The sequence below is a fragment of the Cetorhinus maximus genome, chromosome 17 (assembly GCF_964194155.1).
Source record: "Cetorhinus maximus chromosome 17, sCetMax3.hap1.1, whole genome shotgun sequence".
Classification (NCBI taxonomy): Eukaryota; Metazoa; Chordata; class Chondrichthyes; order Lamniformes; family Cetorhinidae; genus Cetorhinus; species Cetorhinus maximus.
In genome coordinates, this window is record NC_135895.1 from 43645822 (window position 1) to 43664149 (window position 18328).

The window sequence follows — 18328 nt, forward strand, 5'->3', positions numbered from 1 at the left end:
GTTCTTTGACACAGCTTCCCCAATACATAGGCTACTGTCAGTTCCATTCCAGTGATGTGTGGAGGATGGTGAATGAATTGACCCACCTGTCGCTTGGTCAAAATCCCTGGAACTCCCTGCCTAACAGCCTGGTGGGTGTACCTACACTACATGGACTGCAACAGTTCAAGAAGGCAGCTCACCGCCACCTTCTCAAGGGCAATTAGGGATAGGCAATAAATACTGGCCTGGGAGGCAATGCCCACATACCGTGAAAGAATACAAAAATTACCATTTTTCTTCTTATTGAGAAACTGTGCAATTTTGGAGGACTTAAGGCTCTTGGAGGACACAACTATTGTGTCACTTATTCCCCACAACAAGGGTGTCCAAACATGTTCTTTTCATTGGCCGTTTATTAAGGAGTCTGTGGACCACATGTGAATCACTGAGAACCCATTTAACTTCTTTAATGCTCATATCATTCTAATTACATTACCACCCACTTCCACCTCAGGTGATACACTTCTCTCATTTCCCTCCTCCTCCCTCCCACCAGTTCAAGCTGGCACATTGACCACACTGGCACTATTTTGCCAAGGAGTAACTGAATACTGCCGCATAGCATAGCCAGGATTCTCTACAGAAATGATTCCCACATTAAATGCTGATGCACAATCACTCAGAACAGCAGCAGGAGGTAGGTGCCAGCTGCATTGCTAAGGAATGGTGAAAAGAGCCCAGAGATGGAATTGCAAGATTGAAAAGAGTGGACAGTGATGCTGCACTTGTGCAAGCCAGATAAATTGAGTCCGCTGGTTCTGGTCTGACCACAGACTGCACAATCCCACTCCCCAGTCTTCAATGGCAGATTTATTTACTTCCAGAATTAAAAAAATCAATACACATCTGAAGAAATGAACTTACCTTCATTCTGCTCAAATTCATCCAACACCTTGTCCAGGTTAAATGCTTCAGCCTGGAAATAGTTCTCCATTTGTTAATATTCACTACCGTGCACAATATCCTCCGTCTGCCTAAACCTGTTAAAACACAAAAGAGAAACACCAAACCATCATCATTCCTTTATCACATCCTGTTCATTTATGACTTAAGTTGATCTGACCTGCTATTTCGCACTAGTATTCACTACTGGGGCTTCCCGTTAAATAATTACTACATACAAATATACAAATTAGGAGCAGGAGTAGATCACTCGGCCCCTCAAGCTTGCCCCTCCATTCAATAAGATCATGACTGATCTAACTGTAATCTCAACTCCACATTCGCACCTATTCCCAATAACCTTTCATCCCCTTGCTTATCAAGAATCTATCTAGCTCTGCCTTAAAAATACTCAAAGACTCTGCTTCCAGTATCTTTTCAGGAAGAGAGTTCCAAAGACTCACTGCCCTCAAAAAAATTTCTCCTCATCTCTGTCCTAAACGGGCAACCCCTTATTTTTAAACAATGACTCCTATTCTAGAATCTCCCACGAGGAAACATCCTTTCTACAATCCACCCTGTCAAGTCCCCTCTCAGGACCTTTTTTGTTTCAGTCAAGTTTCCTCTTACTCTAAGCTCCAGGAGATACAAGCCCAGCCTGTCCAACCTTTCCTCAGAAGACAACCCTTCCATTCCAGAATTAGTCTAGTAAACCTTCTCTGAACTGCTTCCAACGCATTTACATCCTTCCTGAAATAAGGAGACCAATATTGTACACAGTATTCCAGATTTGGTCTCACTAATGCCCTGTATAACTGAAGCATATTCTCTCTACTTCCTTAGTTTAGAGAAGCACTGCCCCAGAGGCTCCCAAATTGTGGGTCAGTAGGGTCGCAAAAACAGCAATGGGAGGGAGGGAGGGAGTGGTGGAGGGGAGTGTGGAGTACAGAGGCTTCACGGAGTCTTTTGTCACTGGGAAATATGGAGAGCTTGGCTGAAATTTCAGTGGCCAGTGACTGTCGCACATTAATATTTATGCCTGTTCAGAAGCACTCCACTTTCCACTTTGCTCAAGTTGGGAGGCACATGACTCCACAATCAGGTAAGTTATTTACCTTGCAAATTATATCCATTTTATTTTAAAGCTGCTTTGTGCTTAACAGGACCCACAGTGGAACTGCAGCCTTTGAGAATATAGATATTTTGTGTCATTTGAAATCCTTGGAGTGATACATGAATAGTATCCACTGCTTCCTGGCCAAAGCGCATGAGCTGAGGCAGCTCAGATAAAGTAATGCACTGGTGAGTACATAAAATAATAGTTTTACAAAATGCTTTTTTAAAAAAATCATAAATATGAACATGTGTGTTGATTTCTAATATACAAACTTTTAATTATATACTGAATGTTACTGCGCTGCTTTATTGCCGTTTTGTTATTGTTGGTGTCTTGGGTCACATTAATTTAAACGTTTAAATGGGGTCACATTGGAAAATAGTTTGAGAAGCACTGCTCTACCCTTTGTCATTGGCCATTCAATTTCAAGTCAGGAATATCGAATGGATCTCTAACCACTCAGCCATTTTATGCCCAATCTGACAACAAGTCAGCCTTAGTCATCAATATACCAAGCTTCATGTTTTTACATTAAAATGATATAACATGAACAGAGGTGGCTAGGGTATAGGTAGATTATATATAATCAACTAACATTTACAAAGGATAGTTTGAGCCAGAATGATATCTGAAGTGGGAAGCATGTTACAATTTACATTCCAATTAACATTTACTTTTCTGAATCCATAAAACACTACCAGATTACTGATACTCAGGATGTAACTTCATTACAGGTCCTCTGATCTGCACCATTTCCCCCAGTCTCATATTATTTACCCCTGACAGAATTCAAATTAACTATAGTTACATGCAAATGTTTGTTCCAACCGTGACAAAGCCTAAATGTGCTGAACTCTCAAATTCTAAATAGTTTTTTTTTTAAATCTATCTGTTCACTGGGATTTTTGTGGGCTATGTTTTCCACCTTATAGTCCTCAGCTGTGTTTCTAGATCCATTTAATTTCATCAAATCCATATACACAGTACTCATCAAAATGAATTACACATTACACATTCATTCCAACTAAATAATTTAAAAGCCAAATCCATGTCAGAGTTATCACATCCGTCCTATGGGTACAGAAACAATCCAACTTTCACTGGACCTCTGGAGCAATTTATCCCAAAGCAGTCCTCCAAGATTCTCACAAGCTGCTGAAATAAAACCAAACTGCACTCTTGCCCCCACCCACCACATGTGCTCCCCCCACCCACCACAGCCTAGCCAGAGATGCCCAGAGCCCGGGAAAGAATAAAAAAAACTTGCCAATCAGCACCCTCTTCTCATGCAATATAAACTGTTGTTCCCTTTGAGATTTGGCATTCTTGTGAATCTGTCCTGATGAGTGCAAGATGAAAAGCTTCAACAACATGTCTCTTTTTTCATCAATACCCAAGAAATAGCAATGCTACATTTTGGTATGCTAAGAGAACAGATACTACAAAGTTAGCTCAGTTGACGATGAACTAAGGATGCTAAAATATTTATGCAGAAATCTGATCTTCTTACCAAGTACTTAATTATTCCCAAGAATAGTTTTCTTCCTCATCCTCACCACATTGAGTTAATTTATTTTTTTTTAAATCATCCAATAGAAACAATTCCTTTTTGAGTGGGAAATAATTTTCAATGACATAATCAAAATCAAATGTTTTGCAGCAGGCTATCTTTAACCTTCTTAATAACGAATTATTTGCAGCCTAGTGTCACATTTTCACCGCATCAGTGTAGCAAAATCATTCGGCACATATAAGAAATCCCATATTAAATCTTACATGAATACAACTATTTCCAATATAAGTCCTAGACCAAAGTTTAGCTTAAGATTAAAGCAAAATAATGCAGATGCTGGAAATCTGAAACAAAAACAGAAAATGCTGGAAAAACTCAGGTCTAGCAGCATCTGTGGAAAGAGAAAGAGTGTTAATGTTTCGAGTCCATATGACCCTTCTTCAGAGCTCTGAAGGGTCATATGGACTCAAAACCTGAGTTTTTCCAGCATTTTCTGTTTTTGTTTAGCTTAAGACTGATTTGTTGCAGAGCAGCCATCTTAATATCATCAAAAATGTTACATTATGAAACTAAAAAGTAACTTGATATCTAAGCCAGGTTTACTTCTAAACAAAACAGAATATGTTGACACCTTAGCATGTAATTTGAAAACCGGGGTCAATCTATTAAAAGGTACATTTAAAATCAGAATTAATTAGAAAACTTCAATGAGCAATGTAGTGGCACAATATGTTGATGCTGACTAAAAGGTCACAGTGGAGTATAGCTTCAGATTTCCAGTCCTTGACTTCATCTCAATTGAGAAACAGGTCCAAATTTCATTTCTGATTCCCAAGCTGCCTCTGAAGCTGCTATAGGCATTGGCAGCTCATCGATATTATATCAATATGGTCCATGGCCCCTGGTGAGCTTTATGCTTCCAGCTTCTACAGGGTGTCACCTATTTCAGGCCCAAAAATGGATAGAAACCAACTTAATCTTCAAATTTTGCCTTGATCAGACATTTCAATGCTTTTCCCCCTCGAGGAGACTAATGGGTCTGTAGATGCCTACATATGTTGTCACTTATAGTAAATGAGCATCCAATGAGCTGGTTTTCAATCCAACAGACCCTATCAACATTCATCAACTCCCTTTTAAATCTATTCGCATATTTCTTTTTACTCTGATAAAATTATCAATCCTTGGGGATTTCTTTGCTATGAATTCCCATAACCTACCAAGGACTACAATCCAATTGATAGAGATGCTGTTAAACCTTGAGGACACGTTAGACAGCATCTGCTCCATTCTTTCAATGCGATACTGAAATCGTTCTTTAAAAAAAAACTATGAATATATACCTGCTTTATTTCAATTTCTGCTCTTTTTCACAATCATGATCTTAATAGAAAACTTGCATTCTCCTGTGTTTAGAATATCGAGGGGTCGTGTAATCAAGGTATTAAAAATTATTAAAATTTCCTTTAGTGGGAGAATTTTCAAGAGAGCCAATCTTAAAATTAGAGTGAGGCCAATGACATGTGAAATTAGAATACATTTTCACATAAAGGACAATGGAAATCTCCAACTTGTTTCCCAAAAAGGCTGCAGATGCTGGATCAATTGAAATTTCCAAGGCTGAAATTGAGATTCTCTCGTTGGGTAGACATCAAGGGAAATGGAGCAAGTCTGGTAAATGAAGTTGAAGCACAGAACAGCCATGATCTAATTAACAGAGGAACTAAAAAAGCAGATTAAAAAGCACCTGACCAGTTTGATTCCACATAATGCAAAGCTTTTAAATGTCAATGTCCCTGGAATTCCTCTCACTTTTTTGCTCCCTCATGTCAATAGGTCATGGTTGTAAGTGGAGGTCAAACAGAGAGAATCTATTTCCACATCCTACACTTTTACAGTCCATCTTTGACTCCTCTCCGGCCTGCCAGACATCCCTCCAAGCCTACTGGCTTCCACAATTACTTGAAACGTGCTTTCCACCCTCCTCCAGGGCAACTTCCCCCTCTAATTTTAGCTGCTCAGATCTCTAGAGAACTATAGATATTTACAAACACAGCAGCAGTATCATTGCAGCCCACTGTGTCTTCATAAAAGCAATCCAAAACTAATTCCACAGCTGTGCTCGCCCCTTAAATCCCTGTAAACTTCCTTTGCTTCAAATATTTATCTACTACTCACTTAAAAAAGGTGTAAAGATGCCTCGGCCTCAATTGATCCTACAGTAAAATATTCCATACTCAAAAGATTTGCAATTTCACCTAGCCATGTTCTTGGGTGATCATTAAAATTATGATCAACTCCCAAGTAGAGGAAACAATCTTTATCTATTCACTTTACTATCAAAACTCTTCAGAAGTTTTAAAAAACCTCTAGCAAGTCTCCTCTTGCCCTTCCCTGTCCAATAAAAAAAGACTTGTCATGAATACTGAGTTTTACAGAATAGTTATGTTCCAAAATGTCCCCTTTAACTTAAGGTGAAACAGAATGTTCTGAAAATGGGGGTGGTGAAGTCACGATAAACATCTTAGTTCAGAGAAATGCCCATGTGATTTGGCTGACATGGAGAGAGAAACAAACAGGAGCCCGTTAAGAGTGGGGTGGCAGTTTTTAAATCTTTACACAGTATCTCACAGAAAGAGGAGAGCTGCTGTTTAAGACACAGAGACAAAGAAGCTAATGCTGTGGGGACGCTAGTGAACTGCTTCATGCTACTGACCAAGCAGGATGCTGGCAAGTGCTCAGCTCCTGTTCCGAAGAAACAGACGAGGCTCTTGAAGATTCATGGGACAGAGCATCGTCAAGGTGTGCCTTACTGGGAGTATCTGAGAAAACATGAGCTAAATAGAACAATTGTCAAAGGACAATGGAAGTTTCAGCCTGGGCTGGTGAGAAGAAGTGAATCTGCTGGAGAGCTGGAAGTGACTGTGGGATTGTTCCTGTAATGCTACTGCCAGAAGCAAGGCATTGCGCAGAAGTATTTTATAGGACATATCTCGGTCGCGTTAAATACTTTTTGTTTAGTGCATTATTTGCCTGTTAATTAATATTTTATCCATGATGAGTTCAGCTTGTTTGTTACAGCAATAGTCTTAAAACATGAAATCTTGTCCTCTGATTCTTTCCATTGGTCTCTGGGAAATTTATCTCTCTAAAAATTACAAATATTTATGGAGGTTATAACAGTCTCAGTTTCTCAAGTTTTTCCTTACAACTATAGTTTCTTATTCATGGTCATCTTCCTAGTGAATCCACACTGCACATGCTCTGAACATGGATATCCTTTCAACAACGGGTCACCGAAGGCACACAGTACTTTGTAGCCAAGCCACTGTCTTGAACAAATGATTACTCCTTCACTGCTATAAATTAAGTTATTTATAAATTGTTGCTTTTTTAGCTTTATCTAGCCACACTCACATTTTCAAGGAAATTATATATTTCTACATATCCTCATCCATACTCTTCAAAATCTTTCCACTGTTTTTCTTACTAAAATTCATCACTCCACATTAAGTTGCATTTGTCACCTGACCTTCCATTCAGTTAGCCTATCTACCCCAGCCTTTTAAAGTACGTTTCTAAACTCCCTACTTTTGAAGTAGTCAGCAGGAATGCACCCGAATTTGACTGACACCAAGATCTTGGTGGAAGAATAGAACTGCAGAAAGAACTTTAAACTAGTAAAAGGGGAGGATGGTTCTGAATGAAATAATGGTAAGCTACAAACAAGTCACAGCAAAAGTAGGCCTTTCGGTCCAACAGATCCGCATCAACGTTTATGCCCCACACGAGCCTCCTCCCACATTTGACTCCATCAACATATCCTTCTATTCCCTTCTCCCTCGTACTTATCCAGCTTCCCCTTAAATGCACTACTTTATTCACTTGATCTACTCAGCAAGGTAGCAAGTTCCACATTCTATCAACTCTCTGGGTAAAGAAGTCTCTCCTGAATTTCCTATTGGATTTATTAGCAACTATCTTATATTTATAGTCCCCAAGCCCTGGTCTCACCTGCAAGTGAAACATCGGACCCGATTTTAATTTTGTGCAAGTGGGTGGGTTTTGAATGGGTTATCTACTGTGAATTACCAGTATTGTTTTTATTATTTACAGAACCTATACAATGCACTATATGTTGTCCAGATTCTACATAGATTTGACAAGGCCATTGTTGTATTAAATTATGCAAATAAAATCTCATGGAATTTTTGAATGCAAAGAATGATACAATTGACCTTCAGAGTTGCAAATTGAACATTTTCCTCTCATTAGACCAGAGTGAAATTCTATATTGTGTACAGTTGAAAATTTATCAAATCCATTTAATTGTGTCGGCTTTTTTAAAAATGCACATAAGAAAATATTATCTGGAAAAATCACACATTAGAAATCTGATGAAAATGAGAAACTAGAAGCACTCTGACAAATTTATTGTATTTTTTCAGCTTACATAGGGAAAAGGCAAAAACAAGCAAGATCTTAAGACGAGTCAGGAGGATGAAAATTTTTTTACATTTCTGATGATAACAATGGTAGCTTTGCTTCTCATAAGCCAATGGTTTGCGCTGTGGTGGTCAACTGGGTTAAGCATCACCTGATGTGGCTCAGGAGGCCCTCTCTGGCATAGCCTGAGGGGTCTTGTTAGGGTTGATGTGGAGAGAATGTTTCCTCTTGTGGGAGAATCTAGAACTAGGGGGGTCACCGTTTAAAAATAAGGAGAACGCCTATTTAAAACAGAGATCAGGTGAAATTTTTTCACTCAGAGGGTCGTGAGTCTTTGCAACTGAAAAGGTGGTGGAAGCAGAGTCTTTGAATATTTTTACGGCAAAGGTGGATAGATTCTTGGTAAGCAAGGGGGTGATAGGTTATCGGTGGTAAGTGGGATGCAGATTTCAGGTTATCAGATCAGCCATGATCTTTTTAAATGGAGGAGCAGGCTCGAGGAGCTGAATGGCCTACTCCTGCTCCTTGTTCGTATGTTCGGTTTTTAAAAGGATGGAGAGTTGGCGGTTTATGCATAATGGAATGGAACTGTTTGAGGGAGTTTAGGTGTGCAATAAAATCAGCAAGTGAGAAATTAAGAAAGCAAATGGTATGCTAGCCTTTATTACCAAAGGATTGGAGTACACTGTAAGAGTACAGAAGTCTTCTTGCAATTAGATAGGGTCTTGGTGAGACCTGCAGTAGTGTGCACAGTTTTGATCTCCTTATCATAGGAAGGAGATATTTGCCTTAGAGGAAGTGCAATGAAGGTTCACTATTCTGATTCCTGGGATGTGGGGATTGCCCAAGAGGAGGCAGTGAGTAGACTGGGTCTATGTTCCTTACAGTTAGAAGCATGAGAAATAATCTCATCGAAACATAAAATTCTTAAGGGGCTTGACAGGGTTGATGCTGGCAGTATATTTTCCCTGGCTGGGGAGCCTAGAACTAAGCTTACAGTCTCAGAATAATGGATTGCCACTTAGGACTGAGAATGGAACAGAAGCCTGCTGGTCATGCAATTTTAAACACAAGTAACAAGCATAATTAAAATTATAGGTTAAAGTACCCATGTGCACCATTGCCAATGAGACTAAAAATAATTATTTGGTCTACACCTCAAAACTTTAACCAGTTTTTTCCTTTCACAGATGTTAATAGCTTTGCTGTGCATTTCCAACATTTTAGACCTTCCCCATTTACAGTTATCTTAATTGGGTTACAAAACTGCTGCTTGAAAATATGCTTTTTAAAGCCATGTAACATTCAGTTTTCAAACTGCTACTTAAATGAATATAAAATAGATCTTATTAAATGATTTCCCCTTTACCAGCTACTATTCATTCCAGTAAGTTGAAATTCTTACTATTGCAAATTACTATTTAAGATGATTTTAACAGTTCCTAATTGCTGTTTGAAACAAAGTTTTATTCAGTAACTTGTAAATCTAAAATAGTTTAAAAGAGTTTAATATGAGAAGGGAAGAGATTTTGTGTGGAAGTATATGTTACACAAAGTCATTAATCAAACATCATAAAAATTGTCACACCCATCCCATTAGGATTTAGTAATGGTCTGACATGGTCAATGCTTCAGTACATAACTTTGGCTAATAGGAAACATTTGCAATGTATACTTAAGTCTATAATTGGCACTTCTTTACTCCTGCTTTTCCTGTTATATCTGCTTGCTCAAGAGGTAGTACTCTAACCTCTCTCAGCCTGTTACAACAAACACTACTGAAAGGTTATACCATTTGTTCCAACTAACTAAGCAAAGACCACGAAGGAAAAGATACATATAGATGGATAAATAAATTGATCAGATAAAATCTGTTAATACCATACTGGCAGGAGTAACAAACTACCAAAAAAGAATATAGAATTCTAGAGAAGGCCATAACAGGCTAGAAGAGGCCAGGTGCAGCTCAATACAGAAAAATTAGATAACACATTTCAGAAACCATAATAAAGAAGAGGAATATATTGTCAAATTTCTCAAGATGATGACTCAAGGAGATATGAATACGTAGAAACAAAAGCCCTTCAAATAAAAATGGACAGATTAAAAAGTGCCATTCAAGGTAGCAAATGGCATTTAATGCACGAAATGGATTACAAAAAAAATTGTATTCGTTCATGGGATGTGGGGAGCTCTGGCTAGGCCAGCTTTTATTGTCCGTCCCTAATTGCCTTTGAGAAAGTGGTGGTGTGCTGCCTCGAAGACAAAGGTAACAACTGTTCAAAATTAAGTTTAAGTCATACTTGAAATAATATGCATCATTTTAGGCTCCTCACTATAAGATTAAGAAAACCTGCACATATTTATCACAAAGTGAAGAGTCCAGGGAAACTAGGGTTATGTTTCCGTAAATTAAGTAGATTGAGCAAGATTTATCATTTTAAATATTTGTATTAAAAAGGAAGAAACAAGTTAAGCATATATAATTTCTAATGGTAGGTAAATCGAAGACAAGGGGGCCATGATCTCAGATAAACACCCTACAAACAGCAAGTTTTTCCAGTTTTGGAAATGCAAAGTGACCATTGTAAAAGGAAATAATTAAAGCATTCAAAAAGATATTGGAGAATTACTTTAAAATAATTAAAAATGACAGTTTAAAATCAGCTCCCAGGAACAAACCAAATTCAATACAAGCCAGAAGAGTGAATGGCCTTCTTTGGTGCCTAAAATTTCCATTTTTCTCAATGTATTTTTTTTTATAAAAGTGTGATGCATGCCCAAAGCATTACTCAGTACTTTAGTCCTTAGCTGCCATTTACTTGTAGAAATTAAACTAATTTGTGCATAGAAGTTCAAATGGGAAAGAATACTGTGTATTCCATTCCAGCCAAAAGAAACGGCATTGCAGTCAAGGTTTGTACGCCAGATGCTGTAGCAGGTTCGGTGCTCTTCTTTATATTTGCTTACGTGAGAACCCTTTAAATTCCAAATAATAACTTCTAATTAATATATAATCATGTATTTTGTAATCTGTTTAAGGTTATACACCAATATGAAATCACCAATATAAAATCAAACTTCCAAAATTTATTTTTGGATTGCAAATAAATTGCAATGATTTTATGTAAGTATTTGTTTTGTTTCACTTGCTAAAAATTGTACAAAATTGCCTCTCACTATTTTGTAGTGTCCCAAGGCTCATTAGACAACAATATGACAGAATCTTTAAAGTGCACTATAAATACTTCTGAATAATTCAATTAAGTCAAATATTTAGGAAGCAAAGGAAGCTGAAGAGTACAATTAGAATATCACAGGATTATACCCATTTTTCTTCCACAATCACCAACTGCTTATTTGGATTAATATCTTTTCGCTTGATAAAAACCAAAGCAAAATGTGATGCTAACTTTATTATAACCATCGCCATCCAAAATGAGGTATTACTGGCTGAGGGTGAAGCATGGTCAATTAATTTTTATTTCTTTTGGATATCAGGAAGTCATGAAGAAAATCCGTATTTTATCCGAAGATTAGAAAATCCATAAAAGTGGCCATGTTCTCATTTAATAATAGTTAGAGTTATTAACATTTGTTCAGACCCAGCTATTTTTTGGCATTTGATTCAACATTTGAAGGGTGTCTACCAATTACAATTTAATATAGTACAAAAAGTAAGCTGCATGGAGGCCTTTTCTTCCGAAAGTCTAAAATATGGACTTTAGTTCACTTTTCCTTTGCATGTAATGAGTAAATTGCTCTAAATTTAAATATAAAAATGACCCACTAAAATTAAGTATTTTCAGTATGATTCCCTTACCAGCAAAAATTTCCTTTAGGTTGAGTATAAAAAGAAATCCCTGGGTTGTCATTATATTCCATAAATAAAGCGAGCAAGCGAGAACGTGAGATTTTCAAAATTGTCAATTTCACACAAGACGAAGATTCTCTTTCCCCTTCAAATATAGTTCTTTAAAAAAAAATCCAACTTCCATTAACCATTCCCAGATATCTTAAACAAATTTCAGTGATACTGTAAGGAAGTATACAAAATCAAACTTAGATATCACACCTTTTAATTTTTCTTCCCAGGAGAAAATAATCTGGTCTCTACTTCTCTCCCTTAATCGCACAACATGAGTAAGGATTTCAGTGTACAAAATTACAACTGCAAACTTAGCCTCTTTACTCCTTTGCAGAGCACTGCAAAAGTCACTCAGATAGATGAAAGCCATTTAATTGGGTGATGTATAACAGAGATACTTTCTCCTGGGAATCTTGTGCTAATTCATCTTCATTACATTCATTTTAGAAAACAAAGGTGATTCTTAAGCATACTTCAATTAAGGAATACTATGAAATAATGATTTCAAAAGTTTTGTAACTTGTAGCATAGTTATGTCAAATGCTATATCTCAATGAAATTCCACAGCCAAGCTGGTGATGCATGGAACTTCAGCTCCAGATTCAAGCATGTACATAAACATTTGAGCTTAATTATTAACTGTACCTCCAATTATCTTAGTCTTATTACTCATCATAGCATTATTTTATCCACCACTGAATGTGACTCTATTTATCCAAATGCCTATTTTAAACATGCTTTCTTAAAAAAAAATTGTGAATTGCTGAAACAGGTACAAGAATTAGTCTGTGCAGAAACAATTCAACAATATGTTTTACCTGCAGAGCATGCAAAAATAGTTTCATAGTTTAACATAAAAGGCGAAGTACACATGTAAACTACATATATGCACTAAAAGGCCATGGTTGGAATTTTACCAGCACGCAGCGAGTCCTGACGCAGGGACCAAATGTAGGTGCAGGGCCCGCAAACAGCAGGATCGCAGAGGTCCTTAAAATCTCTCGGCCTCTCTTTCTCCTTCAAGATGCTCCTTAAAATTTCTCTTTTTGACCAAGATCTTGGTCATCTGTCCTAATGTCCCCTGATGTGGCTCGGAATCAAATTTTGTTTAGTAATGCTCCTGTGAAGCACCTTGAAACATTTCACTATATTCATTCAAGTATAAATACAGTTGTTAGGAAGAAATTACACATATTACAAATTACTCAGTCAAGAAAAAATTCTGGGCTTTTAAATTCTCACTTTTTTTTTCTGTCTCCTTTCCTACTGGCACTTACTGATCATGCAGCTTCATGAACTTCCATGCCATTCAGTACATTGCCCAAATGGCCAGTATCTGTGAACAATTATGTGCAGGCTCTATTTAGGACATAGGCAGAAATACAGGCAAGCTAAACCCACCAACATCAGATATGCACACATTTTCAAACAAGCTGGAGTACAAAAGAGAAAACAGGAAAAGGAATTGTGACCAATTTCTCCTACTTAATCAAAAGCTGAGTACAGAGTCCCTATAGTCATATCAGTTAAAACAGAAAATGTACTGAACATGCAACTTTTCTTATCCACATGGCTCAGGTGAGTAGCTGAGCCATCAGAAGCAATTTATGCTTAGGTTAAATTCATCATTCATTGCTTAAAGCTCAATGTTGAAAATATGTTTTTAAGTCGAGGATGTTAAGAGAAACAATATTTAGATAAGTGAATTACCTTTTGGTAATTCACTTCACTGTAATTTTGCATACCTGTTCATGCATGTGGGTTACCGCTGTTCTTTCCTCTGCTTCTGTCACTCTCCAAGCAGTCAATTGGTTTCTCAACACCGATAGAACCTCAACCTGCAAAGCATTTAATAAATTTAGATATTAGGTGTTGTAACCACTCTACCTGCAACAAAGCAAAATGTATTCGCTGAGAAGTAATTGAATGAAATGTTTGCAGAACCATTTATTGCAGATTTTAGCATTAGAACACTCAAGAGTTCGAACATGTATGCATTCCAACAGATTGCCTAGTTTAATGAGTTATCCAGATCCACATCCAGAGAAAAACCTGTTAATTACGAGTCTGATGCACTGAACAGACAGAGCTTCTGCTCTCAATCATCATCCATGACCCTTTAAGAGCACCATTTGGTCAGAATTAGAGTCAGCTTCATGTCCCTAAAGTAGCCTGCCAATGATCACTGTGTAGGATCACAATGAAGTGTCATTTGGCCAATGTAAGAGAGAGCTTCTGGTGCCCATGGTACAATGTCCCAACACGAATCAACAATCCCAAGGGAACAAAACTGGATGAAATTGGAGAGAAAGTAATTCAACTAAATCTTGCAATGCTTTTTATATTAAGGAAAAAAAAGAGTTGGCTTTGCTAGAGCCTCATCTTTCATGTGCCATGCTATGTGAACATTAATAAACCCCTTGTTAGATGGGACAAACATAATGCATTTTTATTGTGTAACTGAATTGACTGAGGATATTAATTGCAAGTTTCATCATAAAAACTTGCATTACCACAGTCAGAAGAGCAGAAAAATACAAATCTCTTAAAATTAGGAGTAGTTTTGTTCATTCAGAATGGAATTTCGACAGGGGTCCAGCTTTGGACTCCTCATGTGATGGGATATTAAAAGGTCCTAGAAAAGGTTTAGTGGAAGTACACTCAATTCAGGGTCCTTGTTATCAGGACGGGCTGTGGGAAGCTAGGACTTTAAACCTTGGACAATCCTAGACATTGAGCTAGTATTAAAGCCTTGAAAATTTGAGGGGATCAGTTTCTGTCCAAGTGGTAAATTACTTTAATTAGAGAGGCAGCCAGCAACTATGGGGCATCAGCACAAGTTATAAGCAGCAGGTTTGCAGGTTGCACTAAAGAAAACAGATTAAGTTTAATAGATTAGCAGCTCTTTTCTTGTCCTTTTTCACGGTTCATCTGTACGAAGGATAACAAGTCTCACACGCAACAAAGTCATGAATGAATTTGCCCGATACACAAGTGTATTAAATAAAATACACGAACTACCTTACTTAGAATTTTATTATTGCAACTATTAAGGGTGTGGGACACTGATTTATGGCAATTTTAATTTTTTTTTTTTAAAAAAGTGACACCCAAACAATACAACGGGCAACAGTGATCCACAAGTACGCAATAATAGCATTGATGAAATTTCTTCTAAGAAGAATGAAAAGAGGCACTCTAAGCTAAATGGCACAATTTTAAAAGGGATCTTGTGTACATATATCCCCAGGTTCCAAGTTGTTGAAAGCAACAAGGTAAGTTATGGAGGCTGTTAAAAAAAGCATACAAGAGTCTTGGCTTTATAAAGTGAGGCATAGCATACAAAAGCTATAAATCACTGGTTAGGCCCCAGCTGGAGTATTGTGGCCGATTCTGGGAACCGCACTTCAGAAAGGAGACAAGGCCTTGGAGAAGGTGCAGAGGTTTACTGGAATAGTACTAGGCATGCGGAACTCCAATTACGTGGAGAAACTAAAAAAGCTGAGATTGTGCTCCTTAGAGTAGAGAAGCTTATGGGGAGATCTGACAGAGTTGTTCAAAATAATAAAGAGGTTTAACAAATAAGGAGAAATGATTTCCAGTGGCAGACAGGCTGATAACTAGAGGGGACAGATTTAAGATGATTGGCAGAAGAGTCAGAGATGACATAAGGAAATAAGTTGGCTATGCAGCGAGTTATGTTGATAGAAATGCACTACCTGATAGGATGGTGGAACCAGATTCAATAGTAACTTTCAAACGGAAATTGGATAAGTATTTGAAGGGAAAAAGCACGCAGGGTTATAGGGAAAGAGAGTTAACCAATGGCCTTCTTCAGAGCTGTACCTTTCTACGATGCTATAAAATGTGCAAATTCAAAAATATCAACTTTGTCTTTTGGTTCAAAAATGCTAATTGCACTTTGGAGATGGGTCTGCACCCAAAATGTTAACTTTTTATTCTCCTCACGGTTGAGTGACCTGCAGCACTGTTCCAACATTGTTTTTTGTCTCAATTCCAAAATTCGTAGGATTTTGTATTGTGCATGTTGTGTAGACATGAAGAGGGGGGTGGGGGGCTGATAAAGTTTGGAAGAGATATGTAGACCGGAGAAAGACACATTTGGGGGAAAGGCGGTAGTGATCTCACTGAACTTGTAATCCCACATGGCAGCTGGTGGAATTTAAATTCAATTAATAATCTGGAATTGAAAAGCTAGTCTCAGTAATGGTAACCATGAAACCATTGTCGATTGCCATAAAAACCTATCTGGTTCACTAATGTTCTTTAGGGAAGGAAATCTGCTATCCTTACCTGGTCTGGCCTACATGTGACCCACAGCAATGTGGTTAACTCTTAATTGCCCTCTGAAATGGCCAAGCAAACCACTCAGTTCAAGGGCAATTAGCAATGGGCAACATATTATGGTCTTGCCAGCGATGCCCACATCCCATAAAAGAATATTTTTAAAAGGGGAAGGTGGGTAGATAAAGTTTGGAGGACATATGTAGTCTTTTTAGCTCATCTCGGACTTTTGTAGTTGACATCCGAGGCTGACTAATGCACTAAATTGGGTGGCTATGGATCTAGAAAGTCATTGGGCAAAAGCTGCTGAAAGTGCTGTGCCCACTGACTCAAATTGTGAACTTTGCCAGGAAATTCAACATAAATCAAATTAGCTCAAAGAGAAATATCATGCAGAAAGATGACATATTACATGCCAAACCTTGGCAAAAGGTCTTTTCCACTGCCAGTAACGTTGCCAATGTATATTCTTCCTTGTTAAAGGCTCAGAAGATATACTCGGTTGTGATTCTTCCTCCTCTGAACACTAAACCTGCTGCATGCACAGGTGTGGGGATCTGCAACCAATGGTGTTGCAACTAACAATAATGTGGTGGAAACAAAATATATAAATACTTGAAACAGAAAAAATAAATGGCAGGGATATGGGGAAAGAGCCAGGTAGTGAGACTAACTGGGTTGCTCTTCGAAAGAGCAGACTCAATGGGCCGAATGGCCTCCTTCCATGCTGCACTAGTCTATGGTTTATGGTGAGTGACAAAGTCAAAGCTCATAAGGTGATATGTGCTGATCCTCCTGCTATTTTATGCAGAATTTTGAACTTTTCATGTCCAGAGGACTGGCAGAAGCTTCTGCCCGATTAGTGGAAAAATGCTTTTGTGCGCATATACAAATTTTAAAAAACCTGCCCATGACTTCAAGGACAGGATAGTGGCAGCTTGTAGACTAGGTCCAGCTAACTGAATGTGTTACGGAAATCCCTCACCTGCTTTACCAAACACTGTGAATACCGCGTATATACCAAAAATTGTTACAGCAATGTAACTAAATCTACAGTACACTAACTAGTCTGAGGGTAATGATTATGCAATTAATTCATTGAGGCCACATCTGGAATACCGACACTGAGTTAGAAGGTCAAGGCACCAAAAAAAGCTCAAAAGGTAAATGAATGATACAGGAGTTTTTAGAAAGAGGAATTCCAGAGCACAAGGCCTAGCCAGCTGAATGCCACAATCAGGACAACGAAGAAATCAGACAGGGTGGATTGCAGCATCAAAAGGGCTTACAAAGATTTTTTTTTCTTTTTTCTTCTTTCATGGGAACAGGATGAATTGTTGTCCATTGCTAATTGCCCAATAGCTTGCTCAACCACTTCAGACGGTAATTAAGAGTCAACCAGGAAGATGGTTCTGGTTGCTGGAGGTCAGTCATCTCAGCTCCAGGACATCACTGCAGGAGTTCCTCAGAGTAGTGTCCTCGGCCCAACCATCTTCAACTGCTTCATCAATGACCTTCCTTCCAACATAAGGTCAGAAATGGGGATGTTCGCTGATGATTGCACAATGTTCAGCACCATTCGTGACTCCTCAGATACTGAAGCAGTCCATGTCCAAATGCAGCAAGACCTGGACAATATCCAGGCTTGGGCTGACAAGTGGCAAGTAGCATTCACGCCACACAAGTGCCAAGCAATGACCATCTCCAACAAGAGAGAATCTAACCATCACCCCCTGATGTTCAATGGAATTACCATCACTGAATTCTCCATTATCAACATCCTGGGGGGTTACCATTGACCAGAAACTGGACTAGCCATATAAATACTGTGGCTACAAGAGCAGGTCAGACGTTAGGAATCCTGCGATGAGTAACTCACCTCCCGACTCCGCAAAGCCTGTCCACCATCTACAAGGCACAAGTCAGGGGTGTGATGGAATAGTCCCCACTTGCCTGGATGAGTGCAGTTCCCACAACACCCCAGAAGCTTGACACTGTCCAGGACAAAGCAGCCCGCTCGATTGGCACCACATCCACAAACATTCACTCCCTCCATCACTGAAGCACAGTAGCAGCAGTGTGTACCACCCACAAGATGCACTGCAGGAATTCACCAAGGCTCCTTAGACAGTACCTTCCAAACCCACATCCACTG

General features: G+C 38.4%; 1 protein-coding gene across 4 annotated transcripts in view; it reads right to left on the reverse strand.

Moving 5' to 3' along the window:
* zfyve9a (zinc finger, FYVE domain containing 9a) overlaps positions 1–18328 on the reverse strand; it is a 105071-nt gene that overhangs the window by 75899 nt on the left and 10844 nt on the right. For 3 of the 4 annotated variants that reach the window (XM_078561112.1, XM_078561113.1, XM_078561116.1), the window contains exons 2-3: positions 13614–13706; positions 907–1022 (exon numbers count right to left, since the gene is read on the reverse strand). In XM_078561112.1, the coding sequence (XP_078417238.1) occupies positions 907–976 (70 nt within the window). In that variant the 5' untranslated portion in view covers positions 977–1022; positions 13614–13706. Of the gene's footprint in view, positions 1–906; positions 1023–12785; positions 12847–13613; positions 13707–18328 lie in introns of those variants that run through there. The other variant, XM_078561114.1, reaches the window with a different exon arrangement.